The sequence below is a fragment of the Lotus japonicus genome, chromosome 1, assembly GCF_012489685.1.
Source record: "Lotus japonicus ecotype B-129 chromosome 1, LjGifu_v1.2".
Taxonomy (NCBI): Eukaryota; Viridiplantae; Streptophyta; class Magnoliopsida; order Fabales; family Fabaceae; genus Lotus; species Lotus japonicus.
The window spans coordinates 93600495-93620691 of NC_080041.1; the positions used below are offsets into that span (position 1 = coordinate 93600495).

The 20197-nt window shown below is 35.2% G+C and overlaps 4 protein-coding genes across 10 annotated transcripts; 1 reads left to right on the top strand and 3 right to left on the bottom strand.

Moving 5' to 3' along the window:
• Positions 1 to 575: 575 nt before the first annotated feature.
• Positions 576 to 1709, bottom strand: LOC130712540 (F-box protein At2g26160-like). The gene has a single exon (XM_057562372.1). The coding sequence runs from the start codon at positions 1707 to 1709 to the stop codon at positions 576 to 578; it is 1134 nt and encodes a 377-aa protein (XP_057418355.1).
• Positions 1710 to 2260: 551 nt separating this feature from the next.
• On the bottom strand, positions 2261 to 6211 carry LOC130727930 (protein yippee-like). 4 transcript variants are annotated; one of them, XM_057579238.1, is made up of 7 exons: positions 6049 to 6207; positions 5651 to 5808; positions 3817 to 3860; positions 3317 to 3425; positions 3148 to 3203; positions 2902 to 3019; positions 2261 to 2543 (listed from the first exon to the last, which is right to left on the bottom strand). In XM_057579238.1, exons 2-6 carry the CDS (start codon positions 5744 to 5746, stop codon positions 2935 to 2937), a joined length of 390 nt encoding a protein of 129 aa, XP_057435221.1. In that variant the 5' UTR covers positions 5747 to 5808; positions 6049 to 6207; the 3' UTR covers positions 2261 to 2543; positions 2902 to 2934. The 4 variants fall into 4 exon arrangements, with proteins under 4 accessions (XP_057435221.1, XP_057435219.1, XP_057435220.1 ...); XM_057579236.1 differs by lacking the exon at positions 2261 to 2543 and having other exon boundaries at positions 2649 to 3019; XM_057579237.1 differs by lacking the exon at positions 2261 to 2543 and having other exon boundaries at positions 2649 to 3019; positions 5651 to 5750; positions 6049 to 6205.
• Positions 6212 to 7754: 1543 nt separating this feature from the next.
• On the bottom strand, positions 7755 to 10980 carry LOC130727931 (uncharacterized). Of its 4 annotated transcripts, none has more exons than XM_057579241.1 (5): positions 10708 to 10980; positions 9797 to 10019; positions 9645 to 9732; positions 9024 to 9189; positions 7755 to 8164 (listed from the first exon to the last, which is right to left on the bottom strand). In XM_057579241.1, exons 2-5 carry the CDS (start codon positions 9960 to 9962, stop codon positions 8048 to 8050), a joined length of 537 nt encoding a protein of 178 aa, XP_057435224.1. In that variant the 5' UTR covers positions 9963 to 10019; positions 10708 to 10980; the 3' UTR covers positions 7755 to 8047. The 4 variants fall into 4 exon arrangements, with proteins under 4 accessions (XP_057435224.1, XP_057435223.1, XP_057435227.1 ...); XM_057579240.1 differs by having other exon boundaries at positions 10732 to 10969; XM_057579244.1 differs by having other exon boundaries at positions 9645 to 9717; positions 10708 to 10962.
• Positions 10981 to 13382: 2402 nt separating this feature from the next.
• On the top strand, positions 13383 to 17003 carry LOC130727933 (high mobility group B protein 1). Its single transcript, XM_057579246.1, has 8 exons — positions 13383 to 13538; positions 14198 to 14285; positions 14487 to 14606; positions 14686 to 14743; positions 14834 to 14878; positions 15265 to 15345; positions 15427 to 15510; positions 16526 to 17003. Exons 2-8 carry the CDS (start codon positions 14224 to 14226, stop codon positions 16595 to 16597), a joined length of 522 nt encoding a protein of 173 aa, XP_057435229.1. The 5' UTR covers positions 13383 to 13538; positions 14198 to 14223; the 3' UTR covers positions 16598 to 17003.
• The last annotated feature ends 3194 nt before the right edge of the window (positions 17004 to 20197 follow it).

The following is a 20197-nucleotide window of genomic DNA, read 5'->3' on the forward strand; positions in this document are numbered from 1 at the left end:
ATAAATAAATTTAACATTTTTCTAAGTGAATATTTTTTCTTAAAACTATTTTCATATGAACATAGTGGTAAATAGTGTTGCAATGCGTTTAGACTTCAAACTTTTTATCTTTAACTGTAACCATTGTAATCCACTCTCTTATATAATAAAATAGAGTCCCCATTCTGATCAATGAGACTCTCTTCAGACACAGTCTCTCATTAAGCCGCATCAACATTTTTTATTGGTGCAAAGGCGAGGCCGGGCCCCTAAAAGAAGAGATAAAAGAGCACAAAACAACTACTTCTTCACAATCGAGCTGGCTTACATATTTAATTTCTTTCTCTTATTTAAAGCATTAGCAATTTTGCCTTGTAAGTATAAGTTAACGAACAGTGCTGACAACTAGATGAACAATGTTTAGAACAGGTATAGTAAGAAAGAATCCTTTTCAAATGTCCTTGACAAATCTACAATCCCCAACACTAGCAATTTAGTTCCATAATTACTTCCAATGCTTCAGATGGGGCGATGCGATCAATCAACAAGGAACTATGCATATTCAAACTTTTAAAGAAACCTAATATATCAAGTCTTCAATGGCTGAACAAACTGGGACAAGGCCAGAAAGGATTAGGAGTTTTTAAGATGTAATCCTTTAAGCTGAAACAGAATATCCTGACTCCACGAGAATTAGTGTAAGAAAAGTAGATGCAATTCCCTTCAGCACCATGGTAATCTTGAGCTGACAGAGAAAAATTCGACTTATTACCCAAAACAATCACAACATCACCCAAATTTTTCACAACTTCCCATCTACCTGATTCTTCATTGACCTTGTAAACTTTAATATCAACTTCCTCGTTCAAAGAGAACGCTTTAATAGGCATATCAACCACATAGAGACTTCCACCACACTCCACCATTTTCTTCTCCTTGCCATTAGGCCACCCCCACAATGGCTGTGTAAACTGTACCAACTTCAAGGATGAAGGATTCATCCAAGAAATTGTTCCCAAGTCATTTATAACATAAAGTTTCCCCTTGTGAATGATTATATCATGGCAGCAATAACAACCCAATTTCATCATGGTCCACTTCATATCTCCAGTCTTGCGAACACACAACTTTCTACCACGAAATAAAGCAAACACCATGCGACCCTCCACATGAAAACTAGGGAACAATACCGCTTTTTGAACGTCATAGTCATAATTACCAGAGAGATTAAATACTTCAAACAACTCCACAGCCTTGAAGTTCATGATATCCAACACCCTTGGCGAAGTGTCACTTGAGAAAATCTGAGGGGTGTTAGAGATAGGAGAGCAGGTGAAAGGATTTAAGAGAGGAAGTGGCACGGATTCCGACATTATTATCCACCCTTTTGAAGAAGAAATAGACGGGTCTTGATCAATGTGAGATTCATGTGATAATGGTTTTAGACCATATATTTTCTTTTGGAGAAGGCAAGATCTTCCGAGAGGAATGGCAAATGGCGTGTGTTCCGGGAGAGGGTGAGCGGAGCGCCATGTATTACATATACTTCGAAATCTGCGAATTTCAAATGTAGTGTTGTCTAGGGTGATTAGATGTTTGGCTATCATTGTCCACAACTCTGGAGGAAGATTTAACCATTCTACTATCCGTCCCTTTTCCATTACAACACTATCATTAAATTCAATATCGCTTAAGGTCTCAACCTCATCATCGGAACTCTTGTATTTCATATCTCAAATTCAATGAAATAGTGAAATACTATTGCTTCTCGCCCAGGGTTGAAAAACAATACCAAAAATATGAGCATATTCTTATATAAAAACCATAGTTAATGGACAAATCAATCTCCCCTTGTTATATAATATGAAAACTAAATTAAGATATTCAACCAATCAATTTGATTTGATTGATATGTAATTTTTTTTTTGTTACAGATTGATATGTGATTTGATTAAAAGGCTATCAATATTTAATTTTAAAACTGTTCGTATTAGGAATATTAATAAGGGAAACTAAAATATGAAGATTCAAATTTGATATATAAATAAATTGTCAGTGCGTACAATTTTTTGGAATTATATAATTGGTTGTTATAAAAAAAGTGAGTATCTTAAACTGATAAGAACAAAAAAAGTGAGTATCTTGTAACCAAAAAAAAAATGAGTATCTTTTGAAACTTTTTTTTTGACAGTCATCTTTTGAAACTTATTATGGAAAAAAATCATGTATTGATTTATGAGATTTATTTAGATCTTAATTAAATTTATAAAAATCATGTATGGATTATTTTCATACTTCGATCCCTTAAGTACATGAATTACATAACTTGCAATTGATTAAAATCTACCTATATCAATATGAAAATACACAAATAAAACTAACATATACCACTAACACCCACAATTCCTATAATTAAACCTCATAACAAAAGAAATTCAAATAGATTGTAATGAACTCTAATAATAGATATGGATTCATATTCTCAACTATTCCAACCAAACAAACATGCAACTGCTTTTCAGTTCTAATGGATTCCAACATTTCTCATCCAATCTACTCAGTACCTGCACAGGTGAACGAACTTGGGTGGTCAAATCATATATATATAACCAGTACGCTAGTTCCAAGTCCAAAATGCTGACTTGTTTTTCTAGCTCTTCATTGTCCCATTGTTAACTACTTAACCTTCTCTTACCCAACCAAAGTGAATTACATGATATAAGGAGCTTGGGAACATAGATCTATCGCTTAGTTTAACAGACATGAAGATGAGACAGATGCAATAACAAATGTTGAATCCGAATTGAAATCAGGACTTGTTTCTAGAAGTTCTTTGATGAGGGGTATTGCATATATAGTTATATACCAATTCTAATAGCTAATAGAAGCAGATTTTCACAACAGGAAGTGTAAAGAATGTACAATTAAGAAATAGATGATCCGGAAATGAGAACATCAAACATCATCAGCATCACTTTCAGCAACATGAGCTTCTTGAGCTGTCAAGTAGAGGCTGCCATCAGGTCCCAACACCTTAAACCTACTCATTATTAATAAAGCAAGTGCATCAAAATGTGGACTAATTAAAAACTCAAGAGTGACAAGAATGAAACAAAAACTACAAAGCATGCCTAAAATAGATAATTATTTAACTGGTTACCAACTTACCTTTCAAGGATAAACTTTCCTTCTTTGTACTTCTCAGTCGTCTCATAAGCAGCCTCCTAAAATGAAATAAAATAAGCTATATTAAAAACAAGAGGTTCCCCAATGCCAACAGCACCTAGATAAGTTATCAAATAACTCAAAACCCATGAGTTTTAAAACTGGTCCTTACATATTTCCATCCAACAATGGAACCGCATGCAACACAGAATATGTCAACCACAGTGTGCAATCCTGTGATCATCATCCGTTCTTCTTTCACGCCAACGGTGATATTCACACTGTCATAACATGGACTAACAAGATGTTATTTCAGTGACACTTCATACACATTCAAGTCTTATAGCGATCTTGCGTTTCCATCCCAATAACAATTGCACCAGCTGTGGTGCATTCAAGAACTATTAAGCATAAAAGTATCAAGATTTTCTCAAAAGATAATGTTAACCTTCTATATTTTTATAGAAAAACTAATTTTATATGCGGTAAAGCAGGGAGATACAACTGGGCATCATCATGCATAACATGTAACATGGTTAAATATTTGGCACAATTTTTATATTCTGATGTTCAAAGCTAAATATTTGACACAACAGCTTTAAAGCTGGTCATACATTGGCAGTCAGTAATGCTTATGTTAATTTGGTACTGAGAAAGTCAAATGACACTTACACTTTATCAAAAAGATAAGCCTTCCCATGCCTGCAATGGAAAGACTAAGAGAACAGCAAGGTTAGATCATCAAAAGGTCCCATTTTTACTTATGCATGTAGTTTGCAAAATGCCATATACAGTCTAAGATTTTATCAAGTTAACTGGGAACAGAACCATTCAAATATGGATGAAATGTCAGATTAGGAGAATAGACCAAAAGGTCAACATTTAAGATGTCGTCTAAGATACATAGTCTATTTGAAATAGTCTTTCAAACACTTCATCCTCCAATTTGTCCACTTTGTTTCTGATTCATATAGTTGTTTCCATATCATGCATATTCCTAGGGTGCACCATTTAATATATGCCAAGGTTCTAATTACAAATCGATATCAAAGATTTCCATCATGTCTCTCAGCTCATAAACGAACAGCGCGGGTTGATTGGGTTTGCAACCAAAATTTACTGTATTACACAAATATGGTAGAGAATTTTATGTATCACCCTTAGAGCCAAGGCTCTCCTCAATCCTCTGAGACGATAATTCTCAGCCTTGCACTCAATAAAACAGAATACAAACAGAAACTGTCCCCATTTCCCACCTTATAACTACACCACATACTGCTAATAACCGCTGAATAACTACCCAAATCACAACTTCCCTATTATACAATTAAATAACTACTACATAACTGCCCTATAACATACCAATAGTTTAATAACTGCTGCATAACTGTCCTACTACTAATTCTGGCTCTATCTAATTTCTCCTAGAGTACACACAAGCCACATTTTAGGCTTATTTTTAACATGATCCAAAACCCGACCCACATCTTAACTTTGGGCTCTAACACGGGTGTTGACACTGGCATCGCAACGGCTGCGTGGGACTAACCAAAGGGACAGCCTGCATGGACGCGAGGCTGCCGACCATAGTGGGATGTTAGGATCCAGTTACAAGGTATAGGATTAGAGTCCCACATTGGAAGTACGAGGTTCTGCTATGGGGTTTATAGGACCTTGGGCCATCAAACAACAACTAACTTTTGTGAGTGGCTCTCCCAAGTTTCTAATCATACAAGAATCACAACAACTGAAAGACAAGATGATATTAGGGATGGAAGCATTAGAAAGGGTAGAACCTATTGACGAAAAGGCGGTACCTTAAGCGGTGGTTTTGGAACATGTGTGTAGAAGACCCAAACAACGATTAAGGAGGATAAATAAGATAGAAAAAATGTAATTAAATGTTCTGTTTCAGACACAATTTATGACAGGATTTTATGGCATCTCTGGTACATGTATTCATCAGTCATGGAGCATATCCAAAGCACAAGTAAGGAAGATAGATCACATAGAGAAGAATTCAAGAAAAACAATAAATCAAACTATTAAAAAGAATTTAGATCTAAATGTTCTGTTTAAGACATAATTTATGATAGGATCTTATGGGATGTTTGATCAATGTAGCCTACCCCACAAGTGACAGAAGGTCTTGATTATTAAAATAGCACAATTTAGAGGTGCCATTCTAGGAATTAGTATTGATAATGTTTCACAGAGACATATTTCCACTCTATAAATGCCTACTACTCCAAAAACCCAACATGATATAATCTATAATTAGTACTCATATGTATCTAATCCTAGGATCATGTTTCTTTTCTAAACTTGAGTTGATCCTATTTTTTGTAACCTTCCACCTTCGGGACGAATCACTACATCACTTTCATCATGATCAACCACTAAGGAGCCTTATATACCATAGCAAAAACACCAAAATTATTGTCATTGTATTATGACTATTTTCAGCAATTGAGAAATCAAATTCACGTGTAAGAAAAATAAAGACCTTGGAAATGATATCATCAACAAGAGCAAAATGTGTTTCGCAGTGCTTGCATCTATAGAAGTTTCCATCAAGATTGATCAAGAAAAGTCTTCCCATGTCTCTGTTTTCATCAATTTGAGACCACTCAGAAAACAGTTACCCAATTTCCCTTCAGTAAACTGCCCAACAATGATAAAAAGAAATGAAAAACACCAACCCAGAAAGGTCATTGAGAAAACAAAGACAACCCAGATAACATTTAGACTAGATAAATAGATAATCAATCTGATAAAGTTAAATTAAGAAAATGAAAGCATGCAAAAAGAACAAAAAAGGAAAAATTTAGTGAAAATGCAGAATATATAATAATAATAATAATGTGAAGGTGAATGAGAAAATGGGTCTGATGGGAAACTTACCAAGAGAGATTTGAAAAGGGTGTGATTCATGCCCAGAACAGGTCTCAGAAATTTGGAATTTGTAAATTACAATGTGAAATGAAAGGGTACACTTTGGCCCTGGAAATGACGACACTGGTTAGTTACAAAGTTTGTAAGGCTCCTTTCTATGTACACATGTCTCTGTCCAACTGGGGACTATGCTATATGTTTTATATGATGCACTAGTAGGAAAAATATTTTTTAAAATAATTAAAATAAAATTTCACAATAATTATTTTAAATGAAAATTGTATTATCAATTTAAAATTAAAATAAAATAGATAAATTTAACATTTTTCTAAGTGAATATTTTTTCTTAAAACTATTTTCGTATGAACATAGTGGTAAAGAGTGTTGCAATGTGTTTAGACTTCAAACTTTTTATCTTTAACTGTAATCATTGTAATCCACTATCTTATATAATAAAATAGAGTCCTAATTCTGATCAATGGGACACTCCTCAGACACAGTCTCTCATTAAGCCGCATCAACATTTTTTATTGGTGCAAGGGCGGGGCTAGGTGCCAAAAAGGAGAAAAAAGAGCACGAAACAACTACTCATTCACAATCGAGGTACTGGTCGCATCGGCAAACAAAAGAGGCTCCAACTCTGGCGAAGGACCCTGAATAACCTGCAGAGCCTGATTTTTGGCGAGGTTTAATCTTGACAAGAAAATCTGCACACGCATTCCCTTCCCTCAAAGTGTGCCGCAAGTGCACCTCCCAGGAACGATCCAACAAGTCACGAATGTTTGTAATCAAAGAGGCATACCAATACTGAGGAGGTGGAGCTCGCTGAAGCCAAATACCTCCAGAGTCTTGAAAACAACCACCAAACCAACTTGTTGTGGCTGGGCACACACACTACCATCCACATTGAGGGCAACAAAAGTTGTCAAAGGTGGTGTCCAAGAAACAACCCTCGGAGCACGAGGAGTCGACGACTAGGCTAGAAAACGAAAGATCTCCTCCTTCGCTTCCAGCATGTGGGCTATGAGGACTTCGAGAGGTGTCTGATTCTGCTACATACACCACTTACTTCGATCATATCCCATGTAACAAGATGACATGTCAAACATAGCCTATCTAACCAAATGAAAGGATCAAGCTCCAAGAATGCCCCACTCTTAACCCTCAGTTCTCTTGCAGTAACGAAGATGAACATCTTAGTGAACAAAGACTGCATTGTCGTGAATGTAACTTTGATTTAAACCAACCTATAAGCCATTTTTTGTTGGACTTAAATTACGAGGCACTCTGTGAGGAAGATAAGGAAAACCAGCTAGAGATTCATGAAGCACAACCATCAAAGCCTGATGCCATACACTTAGAAATAGAGCATGAAGAAGAAGAGCCAATTGAGGACATGAGAATTAATGAATCAGAAGCAATTATAAATTATGATCGTAAAATAGTTTTTGTTATATCATGTTCTGCAAAAAAGTTACTTCTTTAACTTTGTTCAAATTTTCTTTATCACCATAAGGACGTGTACATCAAACAAAAATATTTGAAAAATAAAGACCGAAAACCATTTCATCTCCTTTTTATGAGATTGATTTCGTTCACATTTTCTTTTTTTCAAAATCGCACCAAACCCATTTATCAAGATTTTATCTTACCCCAACTTCGAACCAAACAACCCATGAGTACCCCTCTATTTGGAACTAAAAGGACTCCAAACATTGCAATCTTAATCTTTTCTGCTTAAAAAGGTGCAATTAAGATATGATTTATCTTGTTTGTATCAACTTTGGATGTTACCTAGCTCAGAATGTAATCAACATTTGAAGGATTCAAGGCCTCAACTAATCCAATCAACAAATAGGTTACTCACTCTCCTCTTCACAATGACAAAATTGAATAAAGAATGGTTTTTCCCACCCAAGGGAACAACATTAATACAGATCAGAAGATAAATACTTCTTGTGTAGTTCTTCTCTCGCCACCTATTCTTTGAGGAGGCCACACAAAAACATTAGGATCCAACTATAGAAGGAGATAATCCTTCTGGTGGAGTACTCTTGACAGCTCCTATTCTTTGTGGAGGCCACACGACATGGGTAACCCTTCCTCGAATGAGAGCCAAAGGAATCTGCCAAAATAATTGTTAGAAATATAATGTATAAAACTATTCATGCGTCATTTACCTAGTAGCTTAAACTTTTGGGATAATTGGTTCATGACAATAATATCAGGTTACAAATTAAAACAAAAACCATCTCGCATCAGCCACATTACACAGCATAGAAAATGTCCATAACAACCAATCAGTAAATATTCTCTGTGAAGGCTAACAATGCGGTACTTCTAACTTCTTCAATGAAGATTAGAGAGTGAATGCTGCATGTAAAAATTAATTTACAAAAAATGTTTGCTAAGTGACTAATACATTAATAGCCTAGTGTCGGGGTCTTGCCCAGATGCACAAACAAGCATGGCTAGTAAGCAAGTAAAATGGGAAATGTAGACTGGTAAGTTGATCCGGTAGTGAAACTATAGTGAAAGAGCACTTTGCTTAAATACACTAAGTAATGCAAAATTGCTACTACTAGCCTTTATTGCTTGAAATAAGTCAACAAAATTGATATGGACAAATAGTTAAGGTCCACTATTCTTGTAGTAATAGAAGCCTAGCTAGTCAAGTCTCACACAGTAATTCGTATGACACTTGATTTCATTTGCTCATGTGTAATAGAAATCTTGAGGTTTTTCACCGTGCAATACTAAAATATGTTTGAAAAGTCATCATAACCAACTTCAACTCCAAATCCGCAATCAATTAGAGCACTAAAACGATAAAGACCACAAAAAATGGTGAAGGTGACAAAACTTTTGAGTTGCAACCAAACACTCATTTCAATTATTGGTCCATATGATACTTCTTTCTTGCTTCATTTTGCATATCACACAACAGTATCATGAAAGAACTCATAATGGTAATAGCAACTTACAGGTCCAAATGATTTTGAATCCAAGCTAGAAGCTGCATTGTCTCCCTCAACCCAACAATGTCCTTCTGGAATCTTCAGCACATCATAGTTATGATGAGCGCCAATCCATTCACCAGGTAATGCAATTATTCTCTTTATGTGTGTCTCCTTGTGATTCAATGGGGAGCTACAGAAGTTTCAGAATGTGCCAATTAAAACATCCAAAAAACAGTAACTTAGTTTCAATGTAAATTATGATAAAACATGAATTATCTGAGTAGTAGCGTTCAATACCATAAATTAGACTCATATTGAACAAGAGCCAAGCCAACCAATGAAATACAGCTTAAAGAACAGGAGGTTGTTTATTACAATAATAAACTATTATATATATAATAGTAAACATTCATATGATGAACCATCCAAAGGCAAAAACTTCAACAGAAATGTTATATTAATCCAAAGACATGCTTTGCAACTTAAAACAATTTCAAGGCTCGTGGTGGCAAGTTCACCTAGCTATATACAGATACCTAATAAATTAGCTTTCAGATATCATATAGCAAAGGAATATATGGCATATAAATGCAAACATAATTCATAAGAATACAATACATGGAAAAGGACAGACAACAGTATTACCGAAAGACCACCACATCACCATGTGAAAACTTGTACTTCTGAAGGCAAAATTTTTCAACAAAGACATAGTCATCTGCAGCACAAACAACTGTCAAAACAATAAAATTTGCAATTCTAAAAACATTTTTTTACCCCTCTGTGAAGAAAAGTACCAGAAACACCTCCCATCAAAGAGTGAGTTTTAGGATTGAATGTGGGAGACATAGAGCCACCTCGAACAGGAACAACAGTCATGTAACGATCGGACACAGTCACAGATATGAGCCCAAATGTGACAAACTTTTTAGTAAAATTCCACAGAAAGCCGCTTGGCCCCATATGTTTAGGTGCATATATATGTCAAAAAGTATCATCCATCTGAACCCTGCTTTCCACCTGCCAGCAATGTGAAAATGTAAAAAACACAATTAAAGACCACATACTGATACTGCTGCCAACAAATATTGCGGCACAGCAGTTAAAAAGCTCCCATAGTCTCAATTCTCTAAGAACAATCAACAACTACAGAAAATATACACAGAATAAGCAAGCAACTAGCAAGGCAGCACTTTACACAATAAGAAAATGTAAGTTCAACTTATATCATAATCAGACTAAGAGTATACTTATCAGTTTAACATATTCCAATGCCAAAGCCAATAATCAAATTAACAAAATTCAAGTAAATTGAAACTAAGCATATCTCCTTATTTATGCATATAACTAGTGTCCCTCCTGAGTCATCGCCAAACGATTACCGGATCGATCCCAAGAACTTTTCTTAAGCCCATCAAGCGCACACGCTTAAGGGTTTGGACGGCTGTGTCCCCTCGCGAGTCGTCGCAAGACAATTACCCGGTCAATCGCATCGTAACCGGTGAAAACCCAAGGACCCAAGCCCAAAAAATAATAATAATCAAGATAGGCTACGATTACCACGGAAGCAATATTGAGTCAGGCATTAAATCAAGCACCTTATCGGCACAGAGGCAAAAGGGTAGGCATCAAATACCAAACTTGAATTGAAATAAGATAAAGATAAAGAAGGCATCACTCTAGTGCTAGAGAAAGAGAAAACGCTTACAACATAAGAGGGGAGATTACATACCGAACAACAAAGGAGAGAGGAGAACGGTGCTATGCTTTATTGTAGTTATCACTGTTTATAACACTTTGACTTGAACTGGACACGGTTTCCTGAAGAGTGTGATGAGCAACAGCGAAGTGCCCAAGTGAGATTTGTCAATATCAGCTCTAGTAGCCAAATTGACCCCAAACCCGCTCAAAGGTTGCGATGGTGAAAAATATGCTCATAATTTGATTAAAGATTTAAAACCAACCTATAATTAACTTTAAAATTAAATTCAATAACAAATAAAATTAAAAAATTATTTAATATGTACGACAGAAGTGTATAAAGCATAAATGACATATGACAGCATGAAAAATGCTTTTCTTCCTTCTACTAGGGTTTTTAGCAACTTTATTCCTCCAGAGCCGCCAACGACTAAGCAAGTCAGTTTGAGGGCGGTTGGAGCTCTATGCTTGAGGACAACGTTATAAGACTTGTCTTTTCATATTACCATAATATTGTTTTCATTATATTTCTATATAATTTGGAATTAATTGCTTGATTACGTGATTATGTGGGATGATGAAAATAAGGGTCACATAGGACTTGCGATGACACATAAGAGTGTGTTTGAAACTCTCCAACTATGACTAAAATAAGACTATTTCCATAATTGGAGGATGAGTTAACAACTTTATTCCAATGATCATGTGCTTCAAAGTATTGCTTCGGTGTCACCTATTGGGAGGTTATTGAAATTTAATGTTAACGGAGCATCTAAATGTTAGACCATCTACAATGCTAGTTCTAATTTCTTAGTTCTTAGCACTATTCATGTGGGCCCATATTGCCACATGTGTTTAAGCAACTCTCAAGTAATTTTGCTCCAACCATGAGTTCTTAGTTCTTACTACTATTCATTTGGTCCCACCAACCACATTATTTATATTTTTTTTCCATAAAGTAATAAAACAAAACTCATAAAGTAATAAAGTAATTTGGATGAGAGAGAAATAATTAATATTTTAAGCTAAGAACTCAAAAAGCAAAACATCTTATATAAGAACTGAGTTCTTATTTTTAAGAACTAAGGAGTCCATGTCAGCACCTCCAATGGTAAAGTTCTTAGTTCTTAGTTCTTAACTCCAAAATAAGAACTAAGAACCTTGCATTGGAGATGTTCTTATATGGGTATAAGTGGAATTGGTGTGTTTTCAGAGATTGCAATGGTCATGTGCTGAGTTACTTTGCGAAATCAACGAGACATTATGAGCTCTTGAGACGAAAGTTCAAGTAATTTTACATGGTTTCTAATTTTACCATCTATATAATTGTCACAATGTTATTATTGAAAGTGATTCTTTATTAGCGGTGAGTTGGACGATGAACGGTGATATGAGACCTTGAAAATTATCAGTGTTTTAGTCATATAGATTTTTTAATGTCTTTAGTTTCCTGTATTGGGGGTGAAGCATGTGTCGAGGGAGGAAAATGTAATGACACATTTTTTTAGCAAATCAAAGGTGTGGCAGAGATGACTCTATTGGGTGTTTTGTGATACTTTGTATTAGCCTACTTGGAAATGTTGTTCGAATTTGCTTTCAATTAACTTTTGTTCTAGAAAGAAAATCAAATCTTTATTCAATAATGTACTAAATTTAAATTCAAATATCGTATATTATACCAGCATCATAAACATAGCTATCCGATATTTATTATTCTCAGATATTTTCCAACGGCTCCACTGACGTTACAATATTCACAGCATGGACGGACCCATGTTGGGGCTAGGTGTGGCTTAGCCACACCAGTTTTTTTTCTTTTTTTTTTTTTTAAAAATTTATATGCTCTCATAATTGTGTGTTGTTTTCATTCTATTTTCTTCCTGAATGTATTTGATACTGTGTCTGTTGTTCATATCTATCATGAAATTAATGTTCACTCAAATTATTGTGCTAATCAAGTCATCGAATACAATACATATATAAAGAAGAATATACTCAAACATATAAATTATAATAAACGGCAAAACCTTCACTCAGCACATTGCAAGCTACTCAAAAAATTCATTAGAAGAAATTTTGTTGTAACCTGCTATGTATTGCTGTGGATTTCTCATGCACCTCCTATTTTTCGGCCTCCACTATTAGTGTAGTATAGATTGTTGTCTTTCTATTGTATTTTCCCTGTTTTATTGTTCTTGTTTCTTTACTGTACTGTTGTTTTCACTTTGTTTCTTTTGTTATATTTCGTTGTAAGCCTAGTCCTTCTTGGACGGTAAACTCTTCTATTTCCATGAAAAACTTTCTCTCATGTATTATTTATAATATTTCTCTTTTTCAAAAAAAAAATTCAATATATTTAGGCTATAATTTCTTTATGTTTAGCCACACTGATATATAAAGTCTGGATCCGCCCCTGATTCACAGTGTACCATACGGATGTAGGTGGCATTCAATCACAGTTCACAAACTCTCTTGATCGTTGGATTGAGTTCAGTGATGACACACGCGCACAAATGCCAAGTACCTGCGAATCCTGGTCGTGTCTTTGCAAAATTAATTATTATTATTCACCTAATAATTGGAAACTTGTAATAATTAATCATTATTAATCATTCATTACAATATCTTCTCCAATCAAAACCTGCTATCGCAGGTAAAAACCATTCCCTTGTGCACAGTTGACTCATGTTACAGCAAAGTCTCTCTCCACACCTTACCGGCTGTTCCGGTCACACTTGGTCTTGTTTTGTTCTCGCTTGGATTCTCCAGAGCTTTGTTTGTGTTTTGTTCTGCTTTGTGTGTTGAAGGTCTTCTCCTCTTTCCTTCATCTTTCAGAAGGTAAAACCTTTTGCTCTTGTTTTTTCTCTGCTTCAATATCTGTTTGGTTCCTCAGAAAATCTCAAATTATCAACTCTGTTGCTTTTTTTCTTTCTGTTTTATGTGTGTTTGGATTATGTTTTTTAGGACCTCAAAATGAAATATTGATTTTTTTTTAAAGGTAAATGAAATATCGATGAGTTAGGAATATAGAAAAAGAAGTTAAACTTGGTTGTAATTGGTAGCTTCTGTTACCAGGATTCTCTTTGTGTGTATGTGTGTTTGAGATATATGTAATTGGTCAAATATCTGAATTGAGGATTATGTGATGTTTGTTCATGTAGTTGTTGAGAATTATACCTCTTTTTTTGTATGATTTTACCTCAATATTCTGATATATGAGTTTTGAAAGGGAAGTCATCTGAAAGTGTGTGATTTGTTTGTATGAATTTATGTTGTGGCTACTGGCTACACAAACACTAAATCATGAGAAATTGATATTGGTGGTGGATATGTGACACTTTGGGGGGAACAGTTAACCCTAATGGGTGCATTTATCCCAAATTTGTTGAGGATCTTGTATCATGTATTGGGCTAATCTTGCAATGTTATTGATCTGCTCTCTCTTTTATTACTGAAATTGCTAATTCTTATTTTTTTGATCTTTTTTCGTAAAATAGACTGTCTTGGTAAGGGAACTGAGAACATGACAAAGGGAAAGAAAGCTGGAAAGACTTCAAAGGAAGTATTGAAACCAGTTGATGACCGGTTAGTTCCTATATCTTCACACATAGTATGAACTAATGTGGATCAGTTTGATTTTTCATAGAACTTCACATGACATTGTCCGGTGTTGGTTTTCTGGCGATTTACATCCTTAAATATAGAAGTTCTGTTGGTATCTGATTGGCGGAAACAGCTGTTACAGGAATAGTGTAGTGATGGAACGTATATCTCTATTGTTTACAGAAAGGTAGGAAAGCGAAAGGCGGCTGTTAAACCCGATAAGGGTACTGCAGGGAAGGCAAAGAAGGCCAAGAAAGATCCCAACAAACCAAAAAGACCGCCCAGCGCTTTCTTTGTGTTCCTGTTTGTATCTCTGTCTTTCTCCCTTTCTGCTATAGCTCCTTTAGAAAATTTATCTGACTTATTTCCTACTCTGTCATAGTGAGGATTTCAGAAAGACTTTTAAGGCTGAAAATCCTAATGTAAAGGGTGTATCCGCTGTAAGTAACATATTAATTGTTCCACTTTGTTTGCCGATGTATCCTTTTTGAATATGCATCTAAGTTCTTTTTGTTGTATATTGATTGAAGGTTGGGAAAGCTGGAGGAGAAAAATGGAAATCCTTGACTAAGGCTGTAAGCACTTCAATCTTGGATGCGTGTGTCAAAACTTGATCTTTTTAAATATTTTACTCTTTGTTATGTCTTTAGCTGCTTTTACTGAAATCTACTGTATCAATATATCTATACTGAACTCATTGGATTGAATACATGACCGAGGCTTGTAAGCACTGCAATCTTGAATACATGTGGCAAAACTCGAGTTACTCTTCATAACTTCTTTAGATGCTTTTCAAGAAAAATATAAGCAACAATTTTATAAGTAAAAGCGGTTTATATACTGTAAGAAAATGCTACTTCTACTAAATTCCATTGTATCAGTATATCTGCATTGACCCCTTTGCATTGAAGAAGGGCGTTATTCTGTTACTTATTTTATCTCTTCTATTTCAAATGGAAAGGAGAAAGCTCCATATGAAGCTAAGGCTGCAAAAAGGAAAGCTGAGTATGAAAAACTTATTAATGCTTATAATAATAAACAGGTAAGCATCCTGTACTGGTTGTTCTGTTGTCTTGTGCATTGGTTTTCTTGTTTATATGCTTCACATGATATATATTTCCAGGCAAGTACAGCGGATGATGTAGACGAGGAATCGGACAAGTCCAAATCTGAAATAAATGATGAAGAGGACGAAGCCAGTGGACAGGTAGTCTCGCTCTTCACTTTTTCTTATACCTTCATTTTGTTATTTACTGAGTATTAACTTTGATCATCATAAGAAAAGGCTTGGTATATTGTTGACAATTGCTACATATGGAGTTGGTTTGGTTTCACATCTAACTCAACCATATGTATGAACTCAAATCGAAAGTGAGAAGGAAAGCTCTCAAAATGGACTAAATGATATTTGATGATTTCTGTTTATTCTGATGGGTTGTGAATTAGATCTTTTGATTCACCTTTATTTATGATTATATAATAGTAAAATGAAATTTTGAGAAAGGATAATATGGGGAAACCCCATATCTGCATTGACCCCTCTGTATTGCAGAAGGACTTTGAATTGTTTGATACATGCATGAATCAATGCCATTCTAATCACTTATACAAATCGCATGATCCAATGAGTTCTTATTTCTTTTATTTCTTTTCTTCCCTGCTTTTCTTTCACCACTTCTCATCAAATAAATTGAAAAATCAACAAAAATTTCTAGCAAAGTATTTGTCCACTGGGTGGAGTAAGGTACATAGATCAAATGGTGTTAAATAAGCTCATATTGTCAAATGTCGAGAAACTAAGTAAGTACTATAGAATGCACCTTCTTTAGTTATTTCATTTCTTCATTTTCATTCTTCTAAAACAGGAGGTTCACAAAGCCACTCAATCACTTGCTCACATAGGAGCATCACACGATTACTTGGTCACTCAACACATACCTAATTTGACTACCTTAACTCCGTTTTCATTTTGAATTGTGACATATAGCTTAGATTTTGTTTTTTTGAGACTTATGGTTAAGTTGTTTTGTCAATGCATGACTTAAAATTACTACATCAAGAACTATTCATCCTTTATATGATATATTTTAACTATTTTTCACTGTGCTTTTGAATCTTACATATATGAGTTATGATCCGCTATTCAAAATTTAACATGGCCATTCACCATTTGAATCTCAACTTGATGTCTGGTTTCCTTACCATTTTCTGCCATTGAACAGGAGGGCCACCCGGATGAAGAGGATGATGACGAGGACGATGAAGATGATGATGATGATGAGGATGATGACTGAGATTTGTGTGCAGAACTTAATATGATGTTTCACTGGTGGGGGAAGCTATTATATATTTTGTCTGTGCATGGTAGGCTACTTTGGATATTTGTGCTGGTAGAAAATGTGTCTTCTGTTACTGGCATGATATTTTGCTAGCTACTTGAGCTTCCCTCAGTGGTTAGTTATTGTGCTTAGACTCTCTTTCGGTACTGTGCCTTAAAATGTGTTGGCTGAAGTGATATAATTTCCTTTTTGATAAATGCATTGGCATAATTGTATATGGTGAAGTGGCATACTCTTCATGTACATATGGAACATCGTATGCATGAACTTAACCATTTTAATCTCTCTAGCTGTCCATTGAAGTGCTTGAAGCAAATGCGATTCAAAAGAGAAGTTGGAATAACCTCTCATTTTCTTGTTATGATATATTTATACTGATGTTGCTTTGGGTCATGGTTATCTATTTATTTTTCTGTTTATTCAAATTGTTTAGATAATATGCATCATGAGTTGGTTGCTGCAGGATTAAATGAAAGACGTATTACAACACATATAGTCCTACACCATCCCCTTGTACACTCTTAACCATGTTTGTGCAATTGCCTGGAATAAAATAGTAGAGTGATCCAAAGTATTGACCTAGAAATTTAATAAGTATTTTCTTTAGATAAAAATTAATAAGTATTTTCTTTAGATAAAAATTATGATGGAATAATTTGAACTGCATCGGTTTAATTTAAGGGTAGGTTCTGATGTCTAGCTGTTGTGTAGTCTACCATACGTGGAGATTACAAGGAGTTTGTCGGGGATAAGAGGTCTTTTGATACTTCTTTCTTGAGTCTTTGTTAGTGCGTATATTTATGGATCTTTATGTTTTCGAAGGATAACCTTAATTTATGGTTGATTCACTACTGTGATCCTGAAAATCGGGGGTGTTACATTGAGTCTTTTCATTTTAGACTATCACCTTCGTGGAAAGTCTTTGCATGTTAGGCTTCATTTTCTAACTTCTTCTCTTGGTCAGCTCCAAACTTCTTTGATCAACTTGAGTAGCTTGGCCCAAATTCCAAAGTGACCTTCTTGGCGTTGGCGTAACTTCATTTTAGCATGAGTTGATCAAAGTCTTCTTCCCGTAAGTCTTTCTTTTGAGAGATTCCTGCAATCAATTCTTTAAAGCGATACTAACTACAAAAACTGAAATGTGTTATCATCAAAGCTTGACATAGGGATACTAGGTTCCGACACTTTGAAGACTTTGCTCTAGATGTGCATCTTATAAACCAACCTTATTGATATTTCAATGAGGACAAAGAATTAAACACTCCACATATCTACAAGTAGAAGCAAAATCAAAGGCTCGGGGAGCTTTAAAAAAATTGTGAGTTGATTAAGTTAAATTGATAAATAGAGGTTTATCAAATAATACATTATATCAATTCACATAATCAAGAGAATCAATTATACACACCAAATGAAATAAAGATAAGAGATTGGTCTCAGTGAGTTCGGCCTTTTGAGAAGGGTTACTATATTTAGCTATATTGCATGAAAACTCCTTAAATCAAAACCAAAAAACAAGGAAACCTTTGGGAATTGAGACTTTTGGAACCTTAATTTAATTTCAATGAAATGAGTGTATAGTATTGGACTATGCTGACAATGAAGCATGTATTTACAAATCTAAATTTTGAATGACCTTCTACACTAGGTGGCAATCACCAATTGTGACGATCTGACATGAATATAAGGTCTTGCTACGAGAGGCAATTTTTCTGTGTACATAAATAGCCTTTTCAAATTCTCCTTGTTGATTGAAGCCAAGTCATCTATCTCACTGCTCCTCATGTATATCCAAAGGTCACCAGAGTTTACTCTTTTAAGACTGTCCCGGCAGAAAGGGCAAGATTGAGATCTTGCATGCCTAAACCAACAAAATAAATAAGAATCCTTAAAAGTGAAGAAGCTAACTTTTATTGGATATCTAAATGCTATAGCAGTAATATAACTCGCTTCTCTTTTCTCAGAATCAAATATGATACACAGAAGCTACTTACACAAACTTCTCAGAATTGATTTTGGCTTTAGAATCATATATAGAAAGTATTGGAAAATAATAGGTAAATGCTGTTCTGTTTTATTCCTCAGCCAAAGGCTGGTATTTATAGAGAGGATACAATTATTACTCCTTGAATTAAGGAGAGAATTACTACTCCTTGAATTAAGGAGAAAATTATTACATATAAAAAAGTCAATAATAGAATCTCTAGAATTGACTGGAAAACAATAAATACTGATATATTTTCCAACACCCCCCCTCAAGTTGGTGCATAGATATCTATCATGCCCAACTTGCCTATCAAATGCTCAAAGGTAGGTCTTGCCAAGCTCTTGGTCAGGATATCCGCAGTTTGCTGACTCGAAGTCACAAAAGGTAGACATATGATTCCAGCATCTAACTTCTCCTTTATGAAATGTCGATCAATCTCAATATGCTTGGTTCTGTCATGTTGAACTGGGTTATGAGCTATGCTAATAGCAGCTTTACTGTCGGAGTATAATTTCAATGGAAGCTCAATTTTCATCTTAAGTTCTTCTAGGACTCTATGAATCCATAATCCTTCACAAATACCTTGAGCCATAGCTCTAAACTCAGCTTCTGCACTACTTCTTGCCACAACTCCTTGTTTCTTGCTCCTCCATGTCACAAGATTACCCCAAACATAGGTACAATATCCAGAGGTTGATCTTCTATCTGTGACTGAGCCTGCCCAATCAGCATCGGTGAAGATAGACACATTTCTTTCACTAGTCTTCTTAAAAAATAAGCCTTTTCCGGGATTTCCCTTCAAATATCTCAGTATCCTATAGACTGCCTCAAGATGTTCCTCAAGAGGAGAATGCATGAACTGACTCACTACACTAACTGAGAAAGCAATATCAGGTCGAGTGTGTGACAAATAAATCAGTTTCCCAACCAATCTTTGGTATCTTCCAGTATCAACGGGAACACTTCCTTCTTCCCAAAGTTTAGCATTAGGATCCATAGGGGTATCTGCTGGACGACATCCACTCATTCCTGTTTCTTTCAATAAGTCTAGAATGTATTTCTGCTGTGAAACCACAATACCATTCTTTGATCGAGCAACCTCCATTCCAAGAAAATATCTCATGGGTCCTAAGTCCTTGATTTCAAAGTCTACTGCTAATTTCTCTTTTACTCTTGCCATTTCAACTGTATCATCTCCAGTAAGGACAATATCATCAACATAAACAATCAGGGCAGCAACTTTCCCATCGTGGGAGAATTTTGTGAATAAGGTGTGGTCAGCCTGTCCTTGAATGTACCCTTGTTTCTTCATGGACTGAGTGAATTTTTCAAACCAAGCTCTAGGGGACTGCTTTAATCCATACAAAGACCTATTTAGTTTGCATACATTTGGTCCAAATTTGCTTTCAAAGCCAGGAGGAATCTCCATATATACTTCTTCTTCTAGATCACCATTAAGAAACGCATTCTTAACATCCAATTGATGTAGGGGCCAATCCAGGTTGGCAGCAAGAGATAAGAGAATTCGGACAGTGTTCAATTTTGCAACAGGAGCAAATGTCTCTGAG